The sequence below is a fragment of the Heloderma suspectum genome, chromosome 1 (genome assembly GCF_057233095.1).
Source record: "Heloderma suspectum isolate Gila_16-S chromosome 1, 16-S_ref, whole genome shotgun sequence".
NCBI classification, from domain to species: domain Eukaryota; kingdom Metazoa; phylum Chordata; class Lepidosauria; order Squamata; family Helodermatidae; genus Heloderma; species Heloderma suspectum.
The window spans coordinates 326174324-326198681 of NC_139458.1; the positions used below are offsets into that span (position 1 = coordinate 326174324).

Below are 24358 nucleotides of genomic sequence, written 5' to 3' on the forward strand. Positions count from 1 at the left end.
ATCCTTAGCCAATTCTTTCAAAATGTTCCGATCCTTCCTTGATAGATTGTACCATCCTTTCATGGGCCTATGTTTGATACATTCTGTATCACCAAGGACCAACTGTTCAAACACCTGAATATGGGGACTGGTAATAGTTATTATAAATCTCGAACTGAGTTGGAATGGAGAAGATCCTGACTGTTCACTTTCACCAAAGAACTCCCTCAATTTTAGTTGTCATATAAGTCGAAAAAAATCAACATGGGTATGAAAGGCATTATATCCAGGTGTGGGAACAAAACTCAGTCCCAAATTCAAAAGTCTGATTTCATCCTGTGATAATTCCCGGGATGATAAATTAACAACTAAATCCTGTTGCGTACCTTTCGTCGTGGACAAACAGAGGAAAAATTACTTCTAGATGGCTGTGATCTTATCAACTGAGTGCTTCTACCGGGACCTTCATCACCCAAAGTTGCGGATGATTCATCACCTGCTTCACTGGCATTGAAATCCGTGGGGACATTCAATAGATCTTGCCAAGAAACCCGGTTTTTAATTTTCTGAAAATGATCTTTAGATATCCATTTATAAATATTAGATTCTGAGTAATCCTGTTCATCCCTAGAGATTTTTTTTTATTATTTTTGTAAATTTTAATTCAGATTGAAACAGGGAGAGGCAGGGAAAGCAGTCTTGGCTTTGCTTGCTTCCACTGCTGCTGCTAATAACAGTACTAATGCCATGGGGGGGGGGGCGTGTTCTGAGCAAGTGCACCCACTGCACATGCTCAATAGCCCAGCAATGGAGGATGGCGGGGAAGAAAACTGAGAGGACTGAGAATCAGGAAGCAAGTGCAGTAGCGGGCACGTGGTTGTGTTGAGTAACTTTTGGGAGGGGAGAAGCTGTGGAGCTTCTTGCGGTCTGGAAGAAGTGGGCGAGCTGTACCCCTTACAAATAGTATGGACCCACCTCTGGCAAAACGTCTCCTAGCCCTGAGACGGCATTCTTGGGAAAGGAAGGGTGACCAGCGTCAGCTCTAAAGAACCCTCAGGCCATGGGGGGCAATGGCATTTACTAGGTTTGGGTGCTGGCCACTGTCTTCTCACATCCTGAGCAAGCTGCTGTCCCCAACCTAGAGAGGAAAAGCATTGGGGACCACAGAGAATAGACACTGTGGAACATACTAGGACAAAGATCTGTAGATATAGGCTCTCTTCACACCTGGAATTTCACCCCACTACAAACCGGTCCTTTTGATTCCATATCCTTTCTGGAATTTGGACTAGCCCTGTATACAGGCATCTTTAATAGCGCATCCCTCCGCTCTATACCTTTTCATAGCTGGGCAGAGCTGCACAGGATAATCAGAACAGAAGGCGGCTGCTGGCCCCATGCCCCCTCCCCTCCCCTGATCATTGATTCCTGTAACATGATTGATGGCTCCGCCCATCCCTCCACTCCTCTGCAGCAGGAGGGAAGTTGGAAGCCCCTCTAGTAACCTGGATAGTGGGCTATGGGAGTTGGTACCCTACCCCACTCCTTCATCTGACTTTGTGGCAAGCGAGAGTCTTCTTGGCAGCTTATCCTGAGAGTTGCTGGCACTGCTAGTCCTTCCCTGCTAAACATGTCAGTGTGTGATGTAATTAAGTGCAGTACATTGCTTGCACTACTGAGTCTGAAGGGTATAGTGATTTCTGGGTTCTTAACAACAGAAGTAAGCAATCCACAAACGGACTTGTATACAGTCAGTGCACCAAGCCATCCCGAGCACCCCCCCACACACACACACAGGTGACCACTTCGCAGGGGACACCTTCTTCTTTAGACCCAGCTTGCTCCCTTCCCCTGCACTGTTGCTGCTCTTCCCCCTTATTCTGGCTTCCCAATGACCCTGAAAGGTGGGCTAGGTGAAGAGATAGTAGCTGGCTAGGTGGGAGGGTCTACTATGGAAAACCACCTCAGCATTACTGCCTTATCTAAAACAACGTCACACACAAAAATGAAACCATTACAAATGACCATTTCAAGCTCTGCATGATGAATTTATTCAGGGGAGGAGAAAAGGCACTTTTAATACCCATTGAAATCCTAACTGTCAAGCCTTTTTCCTGTGTGGCTGAGAAGGGAGACTCCCCCATCCACCCTGGGAGGAAAAAAGCCCATTAATCTGGTGAGCAAAAGGGAAAAGAAGCAGTCAGTGAAGTCAATGGGAGGGGGAGGTTCCAAGTAATTTACTGAAGGGGATGGGAGACCTTAAGACTGCTACTCTAAGTAGATTTACTGTGCATGTCTATGCATGCCTACTCAGAAGCAAGCCACACAGATTTCAATGGCACTTACTCCTAGGAAAGGGGAGCCTTACAGTCAATGAGTTTACTCAGAAGTAAGCATTACTGTGCTCAGGGGAATGGGAGAGAGGCAGAAACCCCCCCTCCCACCGATTTATTGTCAAGACAATGTTATTCAACATTGCCCAGCAATACTCCCTAGCACACGCCCACACAAAGAGGAACAAAGCACTAAAGGGGAAATACACAGAGGGGAAATAGCGATTTCAATTGCAAGCACAGAGAATGACGGATTTTCCCCATTCTCAGATAACATGGAAAGAGGGAGGTGAAGTTGCGAGATAGCAGCAGGAGAGCAGCGGGGTCGTTTAAAGCTCCCGCAAAAACCTGTGATTAAAGAAGAACGATCCTGCTAAAAAACCAAGGTGTGAAAAGAACCATAGTCTAGCTCTGGAGATAGTGTATTCACTTAGTTTTCAATTCTCTCCCCCCACATCAAGCATGATTAATATGGCAACAGCTAGAAGTGGAAAAAAGAGCTGGGTTGGTCAACCTCTACAAGATTTTTGTACTGGCTTCTAAATGACAACATCTATAGGACAAATTCCAACCATGTCTGCAGCCTAACACTTGCAAGAGTGCCAAGAATAGTTTTTATGTGGCCTTCATAATATGGAAAATGGAATCTACCTTTTATTGTTTGATGGTGTCTGTTATGTAAACTGCAGGAAGAGGGATGTGTTTTGGTGCAAAGAATAGATTCTTGGTGACTGTAGCCATGAAATTAAAAGACGCTTGCTCCTTGGGAGGAAAGCTATGGCAAACCTAGACAGCATAGTAAGAAGCAGAGACATCACCTTGCCGACAAAGGTCCGTCTAATCAAAGCTATGGTTTTCCCAGTAGTAATGTATGGCTGTGAGAGCTGGACTATAAGGAAGGCTGAGCGCCGAAGAATTGATGCTTTCGAACTGTGGTGCTGGAGAAGACTCTTACGAGTCCCCTGGACTGCAAGGAGGTCAAATCAGTCCATCCTAAAGGAAATCAACCCTGAGTGCTCATTGGAAGGACAGATACTGAAGCTGAAGCTCCAATATTTTGGCCACCTAATGCGAAGAGAAAACTCCCTGGAAAAGACCCTGATGCTGGGAAAGACTGAAGGCAAAAGGAGAAGGGGACGGCAGAGGATGAGATGGCTAGATAGCATCACGGATGCAATGAATATGAACTTGAGCACGCTCCGGGAGAGAGCGCAGGACAGGAAGGCCTGGCGTGCTATGGTCCATGGGGTCACGAAGAGTCGGACACGACTGAACGACTGAACAACAACAACAACAACATGTGTTAATAATGGCCAATCCTAAACTGTTTGCTCTGAAGTAAGTCCCACTGAATTCAGTTGGGTTTATTTCCAGGAAAGTGGAGATGGAATTGCAGCCAAAAAAGCCATTCTGTATTGTCAAACTGCTTGGCCTTGAAATGTCATGCAGTATATAAGAGCAGATCAGTAACCTTCTTTTAAAGCTAGCCAGGTTTTGAATTACAATTAACAATCCTTTGCCATCCTAAATATTTTGGGGAGAAAACTTTATGTGGGAGTTCAAGGACGTTATCCCATTGAACCATTTGTTCAAATGCACTCAGGTGCATTGCCCTTGGGGTTGAACAAGTTGAGATGGAATCAGACTTTGTCACTCTGATTGCATAAACCATTCTTAGAGGCCAATGGCAAATAAGTCTAGGAACAGCACAATCCTATACTTGTTTATTTGGAAGTCAATCCAAATGTGCTCAGTAGAATTTCTCTCCCTTCTAAGTATTCTCAGTAGTGAAGCCTTAATGAGAATATTCAATGTGATAAATATAAATATGGGAGCTGGGTTAATCCAGTGATTTAATCTAGTTGGAGTCTGTTTGGTCTACTCTGAAACCAAGCAACTTGCTAAGAAAGACTAATTCATTTTATGGTCATTTTACAACAATTCACAAGTAGAAGTATAGACTTCTAGTAATTCCCCCATTACCAAGAGTCAGAGTCCAGGTCAGATACTCTGACTTTATGCTTTAACCCTTCAATAGCTTGTGTTTCCATTGACTTAAAAGCAGGACACAGTTTGTAAAGTAGGTTATCAACAGTTCCAAATATACTTAAGTAGCAAGAATGTTTTAAATCGCCTGCTCTCTTAAAACCAAACAACATGTTACATTGAATACATCTTCATGTTTACGTATGTGTTCCAAGTAGAACACATGGGAGCCCCCAGTCGAGAGGGACTGGCACCCTCATAGAAAGATGATTTTTTAAAAAAAATTCCTGATCTGTATTCCTAATGAAAATCCCTACCCCACCATTCAAAGTTCCAATTTGCCACAGAAGGAAAGTAGCTATGGGTGTGAATAATATGGTGTCCAAATGTTCTTGAAGAAAGGGAATTATATCAACTAATAGTATAATGTTTAAAAAGCATATTCTGCATATTTAACAATTAGGAAGAAAGCTGGCACATTTTTGTGATTTTTGAGCTGGCCTAATAAAGATATTGTAGTATATGGATATGCCCTACCCCCACGTCTAGCTTGCCTGGCTGGGGGGGTGTGTGTGTTGCGGGCGGGTGGGGTGAAGGGACGTGCCGGGCCGCCATTGGCAGAACCTCCATGGCACCACTGAGAGGCTTTTTTACTCTCCATGCCCCTCCCAACTGCCTCTCTCTCACTCAGCTGCTGGGCATTCAGCACGTGCTCCGCAGCCTCAGAGAGGAGGGACAGCAGCAGCGGCCCGATTAGTGGCACTTCTCCTCTTTGGCTGGGGTTCCCGCTGCGGCAGTGGCAATGTGCTGCAACTTGCGGCGGTGGCTTTTGGGAGCTGCTTGCATGGCTGGAGGAAGCGTGGCTGGAGGAAGCGTGGCTAGCTTTGCAGATCTAGCCGTGATAGGCTACGTTAATTGTCACGTAGCCTATCACGGGGGTGTTTTTTTTTTTTTTTTTAAACTTTGGAGTTCGCGGCCGGGCGAGGCGGGAAGCCTCCTCCCCGGCCTGAATTTCGGCCGGGCGAGGCGGGAAGCCTCCCCCTGGGCCTGAATTTCGGCCAGGCGAGGCGGGAAGCCTCCCCCCCCCAGCCTGAACTTCGCGGGGGGAGCAGCAAAGAGCCTCCCCCCCACCGCGAACAAGCTTCGACGACAGGTAAGTGACTTTCGTCCACCCCTAGTGGGGTTTTCCTTGATGCCAGGGAATTGCTTCTTCTTTTCTGTTACTTACTGTTCTCCTTTATCTCCTTTAGATCAATGGAATGGATGTGAACCTGTGCGTGTGCTCATGTGGTCACAGCATGGTGTTTGGGGATGGTTGAAGGCCTTAGGTTAAGCTGTGGATCCCAGCTACGACTGTCCCAGTGTGCCCATGTTTGGGGGCTTGGCAGACGTGGAATGCAGTGAGAGTGCCCTCCCCACTCTATTCCATCTATGTGAGGTGCATATCCCCCCACAGGTCTTGGTGCTGCATTTAGGGGAGAATGACGTGGTTGTGTGAAGGCAAGGACCTCATCCCACAGGCCTTGGCCAATTCCGAGTTATCCAGCACCGTGAGCCGGGGATAACTATAATTGGTCTTGTGTGTTCACAAGAATGAAGTGTGGAATGTTCTGACCCAGAAGGCCATGGAAAGGGCCTGTCAGAAAGTGGATGGGGAAATAATCTTGGGGCTATACAGGCACAGTGATGGGATCATCACTCACCAGGAAATCATCTGGACAAGGAGGGAGCTTTACAGACAGGATGGTGCAAAGGGGCCTGCAGGAAGTTCTTCAGTACAGGTGGGGGGAGTTTAACAAGCAATAGGCTTGTCACTCCCGGTGGCAGCCAAGACAGGCAAGGGGAAATGAGCTTAGGGAATAGGGATGGTGAACATTCAGAGGCACTGTTATGGTGACAGGTGATGCCTGAGGCCTCCTGAATGGGTTTTGCGGCTCGGCGGGGGGATAAGGGTTGCCTGTGAGACCGACTCACCTCACTCACCCAGGAGCTTTGCAGCCCAGGAGGGGGTGACAGGGGAAAGTCTACCTCCCCCATAAGGGGCAGTCCTGAGGGGTGGCGATGCTGTCACAGCACTCCTCAGGCTGTGTATGTTTTTGCCCATTGTAGTGCCAGCTAGCAGCTGGCACAGTTCAGTGCCCGTCCTAGCTTTTCCCCTTTGCAGATATTTCAATAAATGTGGCCCACTTTCAATTCAAGCACTTGTGTCCGTCTCTTTATTACCCCTCTCCGCTCGCTAATAGAATTGCACTAAGTTGGTGTTTTGTCATCTCTGTTTCAAATAGGTCTGGATTAAATATGTACACTGCGTATTATTTTCCTATTTCAGGCTTGATATGGACTCATAATTCATCACTGATGTCCCAGCAGAACTTGAAGGGCAGCTTTTCCATCCTCTCCTTAAACACACTGTCAAACCTTTCACTCTGTGCGACGGTTATCATGTTTTTCCAGTCTCCAATAGTGCCTGGAGGAGAGACAAAAGGAGAGCTTGGTGATGGACAAATGGATACCTATAATTAATTTCCATAGTTTAAGGTAGGGCTGGGTACGTCTTTCTCCCCCACTTTGCTGGGCCTCCTGTATAAAGTTTGGTGGGGGTTACTTATGTTTAGCTGAGGTGGTCTGGGTATTTTTCTTCAATATTTTTACACTTCAATCCCCCCCCCCCCAACTGCAGCTTGGTTGTGCTCAACTGAGCTGCAAAGGCCTAGTAGGACTGTGACTTTTTTCTTTAGTAGAGACTCCCTTAGCGTTCAAGGTTGGTAAAGGAAAAACAGTTTTTGTGTGAAAAGTAGCAATACTGTAAGGAATGGATGTCCTTCTCCACTGGTAGGATCAGGCCGAACAGGGTCCTGCTTAAAGCCATTGCCCATATTGGGGGGGGGGTGTCCAAAGCCATATTCTTTGCTCTAGGGAACTGATGATACTTTATGCAGGACCACTGTCTGTATACTTCCATTGTCCCTCATGCTCATTGTACATCTCTATAAATAGGGAGATCTGATAGAAATGCCATACATTCCAGTGCTCTGTAGTGACTACCCCTCAAATGTCCCACCCCTCAGGGATTTGAGGAACTCCATATGCAAAAAACATGGAACCCCAAACTATGCTTTTTTGTCCCTGACTATGCTGTGGTTTATTTGAGTCAATCAAATGATACACCTGCTAATGGTAGTGTTGTGCTTATGTTAGCCAGAAAAGAATGTGTTGGTCTTGCTGTATTTGCAGAGGAGTGTCAGACTCATGACTATGTTATAGCCATGCTTTCATAACAAGGCTTCACTTTCCTTTTAACAAAGGTGGAATGGAAGAGTAGCTGCAGCTGTCTGACTACTGAGCATTATGAATTTATTTAAAAGAGTTATCTAATAGTCTGTGATTTAAATTGTTCCATACAAAACAGTAAAATACAATTAAAATGCATAAGAAAACAACAAAATTAATAGAGCTGAGAAAGTAGCATAAAAAATAAATAATACTGCAAGTTCCATATCCTATGAAAATTAAAATGTCTTTGCATGATGCCTAAATGGTAGCAGAGGAGATTACAGGGGCTTCAGCACACCAGGCCTTTTATACTACAACTTACTGGGGCTTCTGCTTCCTGATTCTTTGCGGGATTATGATCGGCTCCTAACACAACCTGTTTGTCAGTTGCGGCAAGTTCTCAGTGAGTTCAACACATTACATTTTACAGCCACCAGATGGCACTGCTGTTATAGTGCCATTACAGAAGTACAGGAAGTAAAAAACTCCATAAGTGCTCCCTAGAGAAAAATTGGATTTTTCCTGTGCTTTACCGTGGTCATAAACCACAAGAGGGGCCCTGGAGGTTGACAACATCGTGTAAAGGACCCACAGACTTCCATGAGTAACCAATCTTGATTGTACGATATAAGCCCCATGTAGAGATGCCCCAGGTGAAGCTGTGCGCCATTCTACAAGTACTGCCACTGAGTTTGATTTGCCACTGACTTACCTTTGCGAAGAAAGCGTCCTTTACTTAAGTCTATTAAAAAGTTCTCAGCATTTGTTCTGGGATCCACTCTCATATTATCAATTGAAGCCTTATCCACAATCTCATCCACCACCTCGTCAGTCAGCCTCTTTCCTAGGAACTTGCATATTTTTAATACGGAGCTTCTGAGATTCTGAAATGGGACATGGTTTTGACATCAGGCTAATTGGAAAACGTAACATTCAAGAAACTCAAAATCATACAACAGGCAGGATAATAGGAAATGTGTAATGAGATATTTGCACACCCCTCTCAATCCCCAGAATACCGTTCTGTGGGAGAGACATATGGCTCCCCTTTTTGGCATTTAGAGGCATTCTAAACACTGGGAGTGTTCCAGTCTGCTGGAAGAATGTGGTGCAGTACTTTAATAATTATTTTATCAGCCAATTTTTTAAAATGTTTAATTTTAAATTTCGTTATAAGTTGTAATCATATTACGTTGTTGCTTTACTTTCAAAGCCACCTTGAGAGGGTGAGCACCCTAAAAGGCAGAATGAAACAATGTATGAGAAGAATACATACATACATACGTACATACATACATTTTTGAAAAGCGGAGAACTTGTGTGGACTGAATCTTGGCAATGATTCAGGGAACCAAGCCCAATCTACTTCGGACATTTATAATAGGAATACTGGTGAAAATTGGCCCCAATCAAGATTGCTTGCGCTGGCCCAGAACAACACAAGTGGTCTGCAAAACCAAAGGCTGCATAGTTCCAGATCAGTATTGGGCAGAAAAGCAGAGATCTGCAGGGCCTTTGCTGTTAGTGGCAAATGTCAGCAGAGAATAAAAAGAAACCTACAGGCAATACAGAGGGCATTGTTTGAAGCATACTGCACACTCAGAAAAAACAATGTGGTTTGCCCATAACAGCAAGCCATGGGTTGTCGGGACCATGTGTGCATGCTGCCTCCCAACCGCTCGCCACTTTTGGAAGCAACCCATGCTCTGTGATGTGCGAACCTGGCACTCTGGGTTGCTGAAAGAGAAGCAGCCCAGACTTTTAACCTCACAAAGTTTGTTTCTCCTGATTCTCCATTTGTCTCCTGAGAAATGGTGGTTCAGTGCCAGCTGTCATTCTTCAGGGTTCAGCACCTTCCCCAGCATCTTCGGAATGTTACATATCAGAAGGGTGATTGTGGATACATCTTGGCTCTAATGCATATAATGCTGTTACTTCCCTGAAAGCCCTGAGGCAGGTGTGAAGGGGCAGTGTTTTGTCCCATTCCAGGGAAGAAGAGGAGCTACTGCTTTGCCCAAATCTCTCCTTCAATTTCTTGAGAATGTTCTTTCCCCATGACAGAGGCTTTTCTGTTTCTGCCTCATTCTCAGGGCATTTTATAATTTATTTTGAATTTCTTTTAGTGGTGTTAATGAGCTTCCTAATCACTGCAGGGTGGCCAAAGTCTGTGTGCTTTTTTTCTTTTATACATTTCTTCATTGGTCTGCAGCCTCCCAGGCTGCCTGGGCTGCCAGATCTGAAAAAGCCCTGTGGGAGGAATTACCTCAGGATGTTTTGCCTTGGGCAGAAATTGAAGTGTGGGAAGCCAAGGAGGCTATAGGCTGCCAGAGAGATGATTCCTCGGCCACCTCATAAGTAAGGTAAACCCTGAGGAACTGTGAAGCCAACCCATGGGAATTTCTCCAAAATTTTCCTTTCCTTTGTATTTCTTTTCAAAAACCATTCCTTTTCTTTCAAATTGAATGAGATGGTAAAAAAAAAACATGTGGAAGACATTTTCTGCACAGCACTAGTTTCAATGAAATATTATTAGATTGCTCAGAAGTGAGTTGTTCGATGGCTTTGGTTCATCTGGGGACAAAGGCATGGGAGGCACAGAGTCTGCTTCTGTCAGGACTCTTAACCAATTGTTTGCCCTACATATGGCTTCCTTGACCTTGCTCCATTATGTAAAGCCGTCTGAGGCGCAAAGATGAAAAGGCCACAGAAACGTTAGTTGGGTTTTGTTGGCTGTTTATAATATCAGACTGACTAGCACTGTTATGTCTTACCTTCCTCATTTCTTCATAGGTAAGGAATAGAATGTTGAAGTCATCCCTGTGAGCAGACCAGCCTTCTATGTGGTCTAGCCATGAACTAGCTACCACTGGTAGGAGAGAATTTAGTTTGGCATAAGTCTTAGAGCAGATATAAAGGACACGCAGTTAGTTGCGCTGCACGCTTCCAGTTCAGATGTAGCCTCAGCCACAAATTCACAATGTTTCAGCTCCACCCAACCTTACTCCTCCTCACCATCTCCAATGTGGGACTGTACGAGTAAAACCGTGGTAACTTGGCTGGTGAACCAACCTAATAAAACTGAACATGGTGCCTATTCTTTCAGGCTCAAAAATGGAAGGGAACAAGTGCGACCTTGCAAAAGATGCTGCTGTGTATCCTCCCCCTCCAACGGAAGTGTTTTCGTCAGGGGTCCTGGCACCCAAACTCTACCTTCCTCCAGCATATTACAAGCAGTTATGGGCTCAAGCACGCCGGTTCCCACTCCCACCCCAGGTTCCTGCTTTTCTTTTCAACTGACGCTCAACTTTCCATGGTTCCTGCGGCGCCACTGATCCTGCTCAGGACGCATTGAGCTGGGTTGTTGTAAACATTGTCTTTTGATTTAAAATGCATCTACTACTATGTCCTAAGGGAGTCCTCCAGGTGTGAAGATATCACCTGACCTTATTTTGGGGTGGCCCACTTCAGCTTCCAGACTGGCAGGCACTCATCCATCAGGCTGGCTATCAAAGGGAGCAAGTGGAACGTGCAACAGTATGTTGGACCATATCCCTGCTTCAGCATCAGCACTGAGGATTGTCCCGTACTTCCTTCCAGCCAGGAGGAGAGCAGGGGAATCTGCCAGGCCTGGCACCCCACCCCTCATGCTTATGTTTCTTGGTGTCTTTCTCTGCTTCTGGCTCCCCAGCTCCCCCTTCTTCAGTCCCTCCTCAGCCTGCCATTCCCTTTGTCCTTGTATGCTCCTCTATGCTCTGCTTTGTATTTTTCATTTTTCTTCTCCCCTTCCACAATTCTCCCCTCTTGTCTTTCCTCTCTCCCAGCCCCTTCTTCATCCCCTCGCCCAGCCCCTTTCTTTCCTCCCTGCTTTGGCTGTTCTGGCCACCCTCCCTGCTCAGCTACCACCACCCACCACCTTCTACTGCTTGCTGCCTTCTCCACACTGTGAGGACCCTGGTCTTTGGCTGCCAGCATCAGCACTGGAAGACGGGGGCAGGTGTTGCTCTCCTCACTTAGCAGGCCCTGATCAGGACAGAAGGGGTTCCATAGAGCAGGTTCATTCATACGGGTACTGCCATATTTTATCCCATTTGGGTTTTGCTGCTGTTTATTTCTTTTGGAGTGATCTGTGTTAACTGTTTGTCCTTTTGCAAATTTCAGGTTTCTGAAGAATGTATTGCTACCCTCCTCTTGTTTGTGACTTGGGCTGTTTTGGTTACAAAGCCAACAGCACACCCTGCTTGAGTTGTGTATTACAGGGAGTGATGCTGGAATCCATGGATTCCACAGTAGATACATAGGGATTTATTTTAGTTGACAGTTTAGCTGCTCTATTTTCTAGCTTAAGAAGTGGTGTACTGGAAATAGTCCACCATCCTTGAGTCAATCACCTTCTCTTGTTAATTCAGCATACATCTCCAGTTTCCATTAAGCAATGAGTAATTCTAAAAGTTCAAGAAGTGTAATAGTGGAATAGTTAACACTCTTGGAGGGTGCTCAGCACTTTGCCACTGAACCAGAAACTTGGGGAGAGCTGTCACAGAAACTCTCTATTACTGTCCAAATATCATTCATTCAGAAAATATTATACACTGCCTGCACTATAGGAGTTAGTAACACGTAAGGCCCAAATCTAGGCTGGATCTACACTTACTGCCTTTTTTCGCTTCCAATGAGGTTTCACCACCTGCCTTTCACACTACGCAGTACCTGCCTCGAATTGGAACCGGAATTTCCTGCTTTCAATACCCTAATATCCTGGTATTTCCCCTTAATGTACTCTGATTTTCTGCCTTCGCTATCATATCCAGTCATAGTCCCCTCCCCCACCTGTCCATATACGGTGGTGTTTGTATTTCCCTCCTGTCCAATCACAGCTCTCGATGGCCCCATGTCTTCTTCTGGCTACTGATCACATAGCTTCCTCAGCAGCCCCCATTTCCTCAGCAACAAGCAAAGGACTGGATGTGCGTGTGCCTGTCTGATCTCGGTAGTTAAGCGGGGTCGGCCCCGGTCAGTAGTTAGATGGGCGACCGCCTGGGAATCAGGCTTCCTGCACTGAGCAGGTGGTTGTTCTATCCCTTCAAATGAGATTAAGTTTTACCTCCTCCTATCCCCCGCTCCGGATATTTTTTTAAAAATTAAGGCATTATCCTTGCAGAATTGGGGCTTCTCTGCAGTGTTTTTTTTTTTTTTTTCTAATTCAGGCCTGATCTTCGAAGACTTGAAGTTGTGAAGCTTCACAACTTTGAATCTCAGAAGATCATGCCTGAATTAGAAAAAAAAAAAAAAAAAAACATCGTGGAGAAGCCCCTATTCTGTGAGGATAACATCTTAATTTTTTAAAAAAACATCTGGAGCGGGGGATAGGAGGGGGTGAAACTTAGTTTCATTTGAAGGGATAGAACAACCCCCTGCTCAGTGCAGGAAGCCTGATTCCCAGGCGGTCGCCCATCGAACTACTGACTGGGGCCGACCCCGCTTAGCATCCAAGATCAGACAAGCACGCACAGAAAAACAGCACAGCGCTCGAGTGTGAACCGAGCTCGCGCATTCGATGAAGCACTGCAATGAGGAAAATGGGAGAGTGTGAATAATCACATTTTAATCTGAGAGCGTTTAACCCGATGGGACACCGAATTCATTGTGATGGCGGGCGCAATGTAGATTGGCCCCTAGAAGAACCTGAGCTGGGCAAAACATTTCCTTTCATGTGTACACAAAATGATGAAGGAAAAAGAAATGTAACCCTGTGCAGTGTAGCCTCTTGTGGGATGCCTAGAGTGCAGCTCTTTATGGCCCTTAGGGGCTGCCTTAGTGAACTGAGGTGTTTTCTCTGAGGAAGACTGTTGAGGAAAGAACAGCCGCTGCCTGCTGCCCTTGCATAGAGGCATTCGCTCAGCAACAGCTCCAGCGCCAGGATGTGTGATGGAGCCTGATGCCTAGCCTGCATCCTGGGACTGGGTAGCCAGGGGCAGGGCAGAGAGACTCCGAACGTCCCCTTACTCTAACCCCTTCCACTCCTATTCTGTTGCTTAGGGTCTTGAACTAGACTAGACTAGTTCCTCTCGCTTCTGCCCTCCTCCATCCCTCATTGCTAAAGAAATCCTACGTTTGTTTTTTTTCTCTTCTAGTAAGTCGCCCACTTCTTGTTTCCGCTACCCTTATTCAGCAAAGAGAGGGCCTAGTGGGTGGGAGCCACTGATCACTATTTTAAGAACGTGGCTTTCTTTCCTTTCATTGTAAGATCCGGGCTTTCTTTCCTGTTTTAGTTCTTTCCCACTGAAGTTTGAACCCTGGTCCCTATAGTTCTCTCCCCAAGGGGTTGCTTAGACAGAAGGTGTGGTTACATACATTATTGCCTTATATGTTAGTTTATTTGGAGAGGGTGTGTTATCTGATGTGCTGAAAATAGGTCTAAACATGCGCACAGCAAGCAGCAGGATCTGGCACAACATGGTGAACACATTTCCTCCCTTATTTCAATTTGTTGTGAAAGTGAGAACTTGATGTAGGGCAAAAGTAATTCATATTACAGTATGATGTAATTCTTACCTTTGCCTGCCAAAAACCTTTCCATGAAAATGTCAAAGTCGTCTATTTCTTCTAATTTGATTGAAACTTTGGAATAATGATACAGGGAAACACAGACATCCTTTGGGTTTCTGGCCACATAAATAAGCTGCAGAAAGAATGATATTAATCATGTCTAGTTGGTCACAGTCTTCTGATGAGCTGAAAAAAGTGCCTAGCAATGGGATAGTTCTCTCTAATCTAGTACTACTCATAACAGTCACTGATTTTTCGTTAGCTTATGGTCATCTTTTAAATCTGCAGCTTTTAATTGCTATTGTTGAGGATCTTGAAATTGCTTCATAGTCCTAGTGCCTTTTTCCCATATAAACATTTGCAAGATGTATCTCAGAGATTTTGACTATGGAATAAAATCTCGAGTCTTCAGTTTTGTGAAGATTCCTTGCATTGTTCTTCCTCAGTTGACTATGATCCTCCAGTTTTTGCTGCAGAAACTTACTCCTAAATGACCTTCATATCTCCATTTCTTTCATTCTTCCTTCCTGTATATCTACCTCTTCTGCAGATGCTTTTTAAACAAAAGCACCCCCACCCCTTTATCTGGCTTTGACCTTAGCACTGTGTTTCTCACACTCTCTGAGTCATTCCCACCCCTTCAAACTTGCTAGCTCCAGGTTTGCAGGTTCTCTTTTTCCTGTAAACTCACTATTGTCTATGGAAACTGGGATATTAATTTAGAACAAGACAAAAGTGATTCAATGAAAAGTTATAAAAGTGGCAGCTCCTACTTTTGTTCTTCCATTTCTTAGCCCCTTCGGTACTAAATAGTGGGGCAGATGGGTTGCAAACAGACGAGGTGATGTGCGGTTGATGTAATCCCTGTGGAAGATATTGTACTCCAGCCACGGAACTCTGTCTCTTAAATGTATGTTTTCAGTTCCATCTCGATGGCCTTCGTGATAGATCAAGCTCAGAATTTGCTGAGTCCACACGGTGCCTTGTGAATATGAATAACCTGATTTAATTCATTCAGTGCAATCAATGTACTTAGTAGAGCTCTATCTCTGCTTTTCATCAGATCCAGGTGGTCATCTGCATGTGTGTTTTAGTGTAAAGGGAGAGCACTTCAGGGTTATTTGCGACATATGACGTCATCACCACCCTGCATTAATCCTGCAGCTTCCTCCTCAAAAACGTACATTTTCTGCAAATCATTTTAGTGTGTATCTTTGCTTAAAGGTGGCTCCTGCACACTTCAGCTATAGCATACCCTGTTCACCACAGTTTCGCTGTTCCAATTGGTCAAAATACTGCAATAGCAACTTTACTCATTCACAGGATGAAGCCTGTTTTCCCCATTCATATAAGCACAGTTTCGCTTTTCCAATCAACCAGAATACCACAGTAACAGTTTTACTGTTTCACGGAATGCAGCTTGTTTTTCCCATATAAGCCCAGTATTAATCTTTAATCTTTCACAATATCCCAGTGGTGGATGAGAGGGGAGAGGTGTGGGGTAAACTATGGGAGCTTAATTCAGTGCTTCCAGCAAACTTCCCGAGTAGGGAAGCATGGACAGGGGCAGGGAACAAGCCTCTGTCATCCGTTGAGCAACACCTACTGGGCTGAAGACATTCAGTTCTACTCCACCCACCCAGTCCTGAAGTATGGGGGTTTCAAGTGTAGTGTGACCTGTGGAAGAGGTTTTTAGGTACTGTATGCTTAGCTTTTCTTGCTTCGTGTGCACCTGATGCTAGGGATGTACGAAAGTCACTTACCTTTTCATGGAATTGATTCACGGTGGGAGGGGGGAGGCGTTCCATCCCTCCCCCCAGAATCCTCGACGGGGTGGAGGCGATCCGGTCCTCCCCCCTGGAATCCTGTCTGGCTGGCTCTGCTCTGTGGCAGCTCCACGGAGCAGCTGGCCAGGGCCATCCGCAGCCGGAGTTCCGGCTGCGGACGGGCTGCTGAGGACGCAAATGGCAGCTGCCGTAGCAGCCACCATTTGCATCTAGCCAGGCTGCTGTGATAGGCTACTTAAGTATTTATGTAGCCTATCACGGCTGGGCAAAAAAAAACAGCATACGCAAATGGTGGTGGCTACGGTGGCCGCCATTTGCGTTCCCTATTTTTCACCATTTTAGCCTACGTAAATATTTACGTAGGCTATTATGGCGAAAAAAAGGGAATGCAAATAGCGTAGTGGGCGTGATTTGCTTTCCTTTTTTTCCGCCGTAATAGCTTACATAAATATTTACATAGGCTAAAATGGCCTTATCTGGACAGAGATAGCCTAGCTACAGTTATTTCTGCTCTGGTAACCCCTCATCTTGATTACCACAATGTGTTGTATGTGGGGCTGCCTTTGAAAACAATCTGTAAACTTCCGCTTGTCCAAAATAGGGCAGCGAGATTGTTAATGGGACTGGTCGATATTAGCATGTTACAACAGTGCTTCATGCTCTGCACTGGCCTCCGGTGTATTTCTAGGCCCAATTCGAAGTGCTGGTATTAACTTTCAAAGTCTTTAATGGCTTGGGGCCAGGTTACCTGAAAGATCATCTCCTGCCTGGACCCTAAGGTCGTCTTCAGAGGCCCTCCTTCAGGTGCCCCCACCAAATGAGGTGAGAGGAGAGTGGCCTTCTCAGTGATGGTACTCCAGTTGTGCTACTCCAGTTGTGGAATGTTCTTCCCAGAGAGGTTCACTTGGTGCCACGTTTTTGGTGCCAGGTGAAGGCGATATTCTCCTTGGCATTTTAGTTATTTCGTTTTGGGGGGTTAGTTTCAAACCCAATAATTATCTGATGTACAATGTAGGCATTACAAATAGGTGGTGAAAATGCTTCTGATTAATATCTCAAAACAACAGTGAAAGGTAATTTCTCTGGGAGGCCCGAATTGTGCTATGGATATCACGGCTAAAGAACATTTGTATAAAACCTTGCATTTATGGTAGTACACTCTTTACAGGTCACAAAAGATTTATGATTTGACACATGCTTATTGCTAGAGATGTATGCATGATATGGCGGATGTTAGGTGACCAGTCAGATGGGCGATTAATAAATTTAATAAATAAATAAATACATATCTTGTCAGAATGTAAACTTATTGGAAAGCTTTGTGCTGGTGTTATTTATATTATTGAAGACATAACAAGATATAAATTACTTTTTGATACTTTAGTTCTCCTCTTAGTTGGGCTTGCAACAAAAAACCAAATAAGTAAGGTACACTGGTAGGAAATACATTAATAGCTGCACTTACTTGTGTTGCTAGAACTGGAAAAAATAACTGCCACCATAGAGGATTGAAAGAAGAATATTTGGAATAGATAGTTAATGCACAGAAAAATAATTATTAAAAGTATTGAGCTGTACAACAAATGGTTGAGGAAAACGCTGGGCTTTAGGAGAAAGCTGGGCTTGGCACAAACCTTGTTACCGCCCTTGCAGATGCATTTCTCCCAGTTTTTAGGCTTCTGGACTTTCAGAAGCATCTATGGTTTTTCTATACTAGCCTTCCCCAACCTGGTGCTCTCCAGATCTTTTGGACTTCCATGCCCACCAGCCCTAACCAGCATGGACAATTTACAGAAATGCTGGGAGTTGTAGTCCAAAACATCTGGAGGACAACAGCTTGGGCAAGGTTGTTCTACATGATAGCTGCCAAGAGCAGTGATCTGGGCTGAACTGTAAAAGGGAGCTGTAAGGTATTGGATGGTGGGGCTAGATGGATGAACTGGCGGAAAAGGAGAACATGACTTTGCTCCTAGCTGGTTTGGAGATTGGGGTTGATTACTGAAAAGGTTCCCCTTCATGGATCACTGCCTTGTTGTGGCGAAGGGGCTTGCGTAACTCAGTGAAGCCATAAGCTATGCCGTGCAGGGCCACCCAAGACGGACAGGTCATGGCAGAGAGTTCTGACAAAATGTGGTCCACTGGAGAAGGAAATGGCAACCCACTCCAGTATTCTTGCCAAGAAAACCCCATGGAACGTATCACAAGGCTAAAAGATATGACGCCGGAAGATGAGCCCCTCAGGTCGGAAGGTGTCCAATATGCTACTGGGGAAGAGCAGAGGGTATTTCCAAGTAGCGCCAGAAAGAGTGAAGCGGCTGGGCCAAACCCGAAAGGACACTCAGCTGTGGATGTGTCTGGCGGTGAAAAGAAAATCCGATGCTGTAAAGAACAATATTGTTTAGGAACCTGGAATGTCAGATCAATGAATCAAGGTAAGCTGGAGGTGGTCAAACATGAGATGGCAAGATTGAACATCGACATCTTGGGAATCAGCGAACTAAAATGGACAGGCATGGGCGAATTTAATTCAGGTGACCATCATATCTACTATTGTGGGCAAGAATCCCTTAGAAGAAATGGAGTAGCACTCATAGTCAACAAAAGGGTGGGAAAAGCAGTGGGGTACAATCTTAAAAATGATAGAATGATCTCAGTACGAATCCAAGGCAAACCATTCAACATCACAGTAATTCAAGTCTATGCCCCAACCACTGAGGCCGAAGAAGCTGAGGTTGATCGGTTCTATGAAGACCTACAACACCTTCTAGAACTAACACCAAAAAAAAAAGATGTCCTCTTCATCATAGGGGATTGGAATGCTAAAGTAGGAAATCAAGAAATCACCGGGATAACAGGCAGGCATGGCCTTGGTGTACAAAATGAAGCAGGACAAAAGCTAATAGAGTTTTGCCAAGAGAACATGCTGATCATAGCAAACACTCTTTTCCAACAGCACAAGAGGCGACTCTACACATGGACATCACCAGATGGTCAATATCGAAATCAGATTGATTATGTCCTTTGCAGCCAAAGATGGAGAAGCTCCATACAGTCAGTAAAAACAAGACCTGGAGCTGACTGTGGCTCAGATCATGAGCTGCTTCTTGCAAAATTTCGGCTTAAATTGAAGAACGTCGGGAAAACCACTAAACCGTTCAGGTATGACCTAAATCATATCCCTGATGAATATACAGTGGAGGTGAGGAATAGATTTCAGGGATTAGACCTGATAGACAGAGTGCCTGAGGAACTATGGACGGAGGTCCGTAACATTGTTCAGGAGGCAGCAACGAAATCCATCCCAAAGAAAAAGAAATGCAAGAAAGCAAAGTGGCTGTCTGATGAGGCTTTACAAGAAGCTGAGGAAAGAAGGGAAGCGAAAAGCAAGGGAGAAAGGGGAAGATATACCCAACTGAACGCAGAGTTCCAGAGAATAGCAAGGAGAGACAAGAAGGCCTTCTTAAATGAACAATGCAAAGAAATCGAGGAAAACAACTGAATGGGAAAGACTAGAGATCTCTTCAAGAAAATTGGAGATCTCAAGGGAACGTTTTGTGCAAAGACGGGCATGATAAAGGACAAAGAAGGCAGGGACCTAACAGAAGCAGATGAGATTAAGAAGAAGTGGCAAGAATACACAGAAGAACTATACAGGAAAGATCTGAATGTCCCTGATAGCCATGATAGTGCGGTCACTGAACTTGAGCCGGACATCCTCGAGAGTGAAGTCAAGTGGGCCTTAGGAAGAATTAGTAACAACAAAGCTAGCGGAGATGACAGTATTCCAGCTGAACTATTTAAAATCCTAAAAGATGATGCTGTTAAAGTGCTGCATTCAACATGTCAACAAATCTGGAACACTCAACAGTGGCCACAAGACTGGAAAAGGTCAGTTTACATTCCAATTCCAAAGAAGGGCAACGCCAAAGAGTGTTCAAACTACCGCACAATTGCGCTCATTTCACATGCCAGCAAGGTGATGCTCAAAATCCTACAAGCTAGGCTTCAGCAGTATGCGAACCGAGAACTACGGGAAGTACAAGCTGGGTTTAGAAGAGGCAGAGGAACTAGAGATCAAATCGCCAACATTCGCTGCATCATGGAGAAAGCAAGAGAATTCCAGAAAAATGTCTATTTCTGCTTCATTGACTACACTAAAGCCTTTGATTGTGTGGATCACAACAAACTGTGGCAAATTCTGAAAGTGATGGGAGTACCAGACCACCTTACCTGTCTCCTGAGAAACCTGTACGAGGGTCAAGAAGCAACAGTAAGAACCAGACATGGAACAACCGATTGGTTCAAAATTGGGAAAGGAGTACGACAAGGCTGCATATTGTCACCCTGCTTATTTAACTTATATGCAGAGTACATCATGAGAAATGCCGGGTTGGATGAATCAGAGGTCGGACTTAAGATTGCTGGGAGAATTATCAACAACCTCCGATATGCAGACGATACCACCCTAATGGCAGAAAGCAAAGAGGATCTCAAGAGCCTCTTGTTGAGGGTGAAAGAGGAGAGTGCAAAAGCTGGTTTGAAACTCAACATTCAAAAAACGAAGATCATGGTATCTGGCCCCATCACTTCCTGGCATATAGAAGGGGAAGAAATGGAAGCAGTGACAGATTTTACTTTCTTGGGCTCCAAGATCACCGCAGACGGTGACTGTAGCCCTGAAATTAAAAGACGCTTGCTCCTTGGGAGGAAAGCTATGGCAAACCTAGACAGCATAGTAAGAAGCAGAGACATCACCTTGCCGACAAAGGTCCGTCTAATCAAAGCTATGGTTTTCCCAGTAGTAATGTATGGCTGTGAGAGCTGGACTATAAGGAAGGCTGAGCGCCGAAGAATTGATGCTTTCGAACTGTGGTGCTGGAGAAGACTCTTACGAGTCCCCTGGACTGCAAGGAGGTCAAATCAGTCCATCCTAAAGGAAATCAACCCTGAGTGCTCATTGGAAGGACAGATACTGAAGCTGAAGCTCCAATATTTTGGCCACCTAATGCGAAGAGAAAACTCCCTGGAAAAGACCCTGATGCTGGGAAAGACTGAAGGCAAAAGGAGAAGGGGACGGCAGAGGATGAGATGGCTAGATAGCATCACGGATGCAATGAATATGAACTTGAGCACGCTCCGGGAGAGAGCGCAGGACAGGAGGGCCTGGCGTGCTGTGGTCCATGGGGTCACGAAGAGTCGGACACAACTGAACGACTGAACAACAACAACTGAAGAGGTTGCTGCTCTGCTGTATACATCCTGGGAGTTTCACATTTTCCTGACTCTGCTGATGTACCAGTGAATTAGTGAAGCTGGGGGAAGATGCTCATTAGTGGGTTTTCTTGACTTGGCAACACATCTTACACATCTTACAAAAATGCACATTTTTCCTGCAGCAAAGCACCATGGTGTGGACGGGGTGGGCAGGATCCAACAGTGCCCCATCGCTGGCATTATCCCTGCCGGTTCTGGGTGTGCGCGTGGAGCCTCCCGCCAGCAGTGGCGATGTCGTACTTCTAGGGGAAGGCCCCAAGCAACTGGAAGCATGACCTGCCCTTTCCAGAAACATTTTTCTGGTCGCTTGAGGGTTTGCCCCCAGAAGTGCTATACTGCTGTTGCTGGTGGTGGGGCCATGAGCATGCTGCTGCTGTCGGGCCGGCTGCCTGCACACCAGGAACTGGGGGTGCTCACTGCAGGTGGGAGGGCACTACTGGATCCCATCCTCCATGTGTTGGATGTGAGCAGCACGTAAAATGTAATCTGACCACAGTTTTCCTATTTTCATCCCTCCAGAAGGGCGTTCTTGCACTAAAATGCTGAGCTCAGTCTACACAGTTTTCAATAAGACATTGACGGCAGTATTTGTGCATGGCAATGAACTACTGACATCAACAGAATTGCAAGTACAGCCTCTGGTATACTGGAAGAGCCAGCGGGACCGTTCTTCCCTGGTAAATTTAGGTTCACTGAACTGTAGTCATCTGCTTTATTTATTCACGTCCATGGACTGAGGTGAGACATTTTGGTGGGCATCAGAGTTTCATATTGTGAAGTTTGAACAGCTGCCATAATGCTAAGTGTCCCCTCGTGTTGTTGGTCTTGTTTCCTATTTTGTATAGCCAAACTGTGCATTTCTTTTAGGATCACTGAAACATCAGGAAGAATAGTGGAAGATGAAGTAGGTTTTTCCTGGTTTTTCTTTCAATTTTGCCAAAGCTGGAGTTATTAAAGGTGATTTGGGAATATTAGTCAGGTGATTCTCAATTAGCCTTTCACAGCTTTTAACCATCTAACCTCAGATACGTCTTTTTGTGGGTCTTCAGTTTCATTAACTTATTTTTCTGCTTGTTGCATTCCCCCCCCCCCCAGATTTCTAGGATTAATTGGTTTAGTTCAGGGAAAGACACTCTCACCCCATCATGGGCAATTTCTCAGAAATAGAGAACAGAGCCAAACCAACTCAATAAACATATATTCCAAGAGACTTAATCGGATGGTTCATTGCTATGTGTCCTCCCAAAACACTTCTCTCTGACCTGTACAACCTCCTGCTAATCCATGAAAAAAAAACCTGTTACTGTCCAGCTGTGGCAGGTTGACACTGAACGTATGAATACTTAAGTATGATAAAAGGTTGGCTTTTGCTAGGAAAATATTTCAATTCTTACCTGATTTAGGATAAGTGACTACAAATACATCACTGTCTCTGATTTCGAAATCCTGCAGGGAATCCAGGTATTGTGGTGTAACCAGATCCCTTATGAAATAGAATCCTTTGTGTTCAAACAGGGATTCCTCTGATGGCTCCATTGCTAGCGCAATACAGAAACTGGCAGCAGTTCCCTCTATATGTCCAATGAGACACAACCAATTAATATATACCAATGAATTCAGTTATTTAAAACATGTTGTGAAACCCCGCTGCTCTCCCAGCCCTCCCATGATGATGACAGCAGCACTGCTGCTGCTAATGTGCCAGTCGGGGGAAGAAGGTAAAAAGAAGTGCAAGCCAGGCACAGAAGATACTGTTTAAGGAGCATGGAAGTGCCCCTTTGCTTATGGCGAGTCACCACTAAAAAGGATCTGCCATTCTAAGCCTCAACAATCTATTGCTTTTAAAAAGACACCGGTTGAGCGAATACCTTTAAATGTGGCTTCAGTTATCTAATCAATGTCTACAATGTGCTTTTTTCAAACCAAAAGCTTAAAAAAATAATGTTACTCCCTTTATTCAAGCAGTATTAGAACCCTGGAAGAAATGGTGTTGGATCCTCAGTCCCCCGCCACCCCCAATAATTCCATATGTACATTATCCGCTCTGTTATGAACCAGGTAATTTAAAAGATATACAGCTTGGGAACAAGCAGGTTTATATAGGTTACGGGATTTGTACATAAGCACTAGTCCAGAATCAGGTTAGCAAATTAAAGAAACGTTACAGGATAGAACTTCAACCTGCAGTTGCAACAAATATTATATGTCATAGCAAACCCTCAAATTAGAGAACAAACAACACTAACAACTTTCAAACAAATCAGAGTTCAACTAAATTAGAAAGAAAAGGATTGGCCTCTAAAATATACAGCATGTTGTCTGAAATTAAATATGGATCTACAATGGGCATAAAGCAAACACTGGAAAGGGATCTAGGACACCATTTTGAACAATCCACATGGGCTAAAATGTGGACAAGTGCACCGTTCCAATCAACATCTAGTAAAATTAAGGAAAGTTCTTTAAAATTGGTCCAATCTTTCCACAGTGAGAATGAATTATATTAATACTAGTGCTGTGCCAACCCGACTTCCGTGGACTTCTTCCCTCTCTGCGAAAGAGGCATTGTGCCTTCCGCCCCTTTTGCAGGGAGGGGGAGAATTCAGAGAATTTTCGGATGTCTGTGGGGAGGCAGGGGTTCTGTCTACCTTATTCAGTGTGCAAGGTGGCTCAAGAGACTCCTGCCGATCTGTTTCTTGCTTTAAAAAGTCTCCCGTGCTCTCACAGAATCACAGCATGCCTCACAACTGGGTTTCAGCTCAGCAGCATTTCCTGGAATGGCCAAGGTCACTTGGTGACATGGTCTTCAGAAGAACTGCTGCTGTGCTGAAAGCCTCTTGCGAAAAGCATGCATTGCTGCAAGCTGGAATGGGACTTTTTTCAAAGCTCTTCAAAGGGACTGGGTAAAACGAGGATCCATGAAATCAAAGAGGGATCCTCATGATGTCATATGATTTTTAAAGGGGAGACCCCCCAAACCACCATCATATGACAGAGCACATCTGCCTCTGTGGACTGAACCAGAAAAATCATGGATCTGCCACTCGTGGGCGAAGCCACAGCACAAAAACAGGGATCAGAATCAGGGATCTTCATCATTTTTACAGGGAAAGGCCCCCCAAACACCTTCATATCGTAGAACACATCCATGCCCAGGGAATGAGTGACAAATAACATAGG

General features: G+C 45.0%; 1 protein-coding gene across 1 annotated transcript; it reads right to left on the bottom strand.

The window, feature by feature from the left end:
* Positions 1–6481: 6481 nt before the first annotated feature.
* On the bottom strand, positions 6482–23957 carry LOC146359448 (amine sulfotransferase-like). Its single transcript, XM_084827357.1, has 7 exons — positions 23827–23957; positions 22573–22749; positions 14891–15099; positions 14124–14250; positions 10343–10437; positions 8284–8455; positions 6482–6765 (listed from the first exon to the last, which is right to left on the bottom strand). Exons 2-7 carry the CDS (start codon positions 22712–22714, stop codon positions 6641–6643), a joined length of 870 nt encoding a protein of 289 aa, XP_084683483.1. The 5' UTR covers positions 22715–22749; positions 23827–23957; the 3' UTR covers positions 6482–6640.
* Between the last annotated feature and the right edge of the window lie 401 nt (positions 23958–24358).

Bases quoted from the DNA above. Each gene is read 5' to 3' on its own strand.
- LOC146359448 (XM_084827357.1), bottom strand. From the start codon at position 22,714: ATGGAGCCATCAGAGGAATCCCTGTTTGAACACAAAGGATTCTATTTC. The intron at 14,251-14,890 runs GTAGGAGCTGCC...TTCTTTCTGCAG, and splicing joins TAAGAAATGGAAGAACAAAA to CTTATTTATGTGGCCAGAAA. The intron at 6,766-8,283 runs GTAAGTCAGTGG...TCTCTCCTCCAG, and splicing joins AGGACGCTTTCTTCGCAAAG to GCACTATTGGAGACTGGAAA.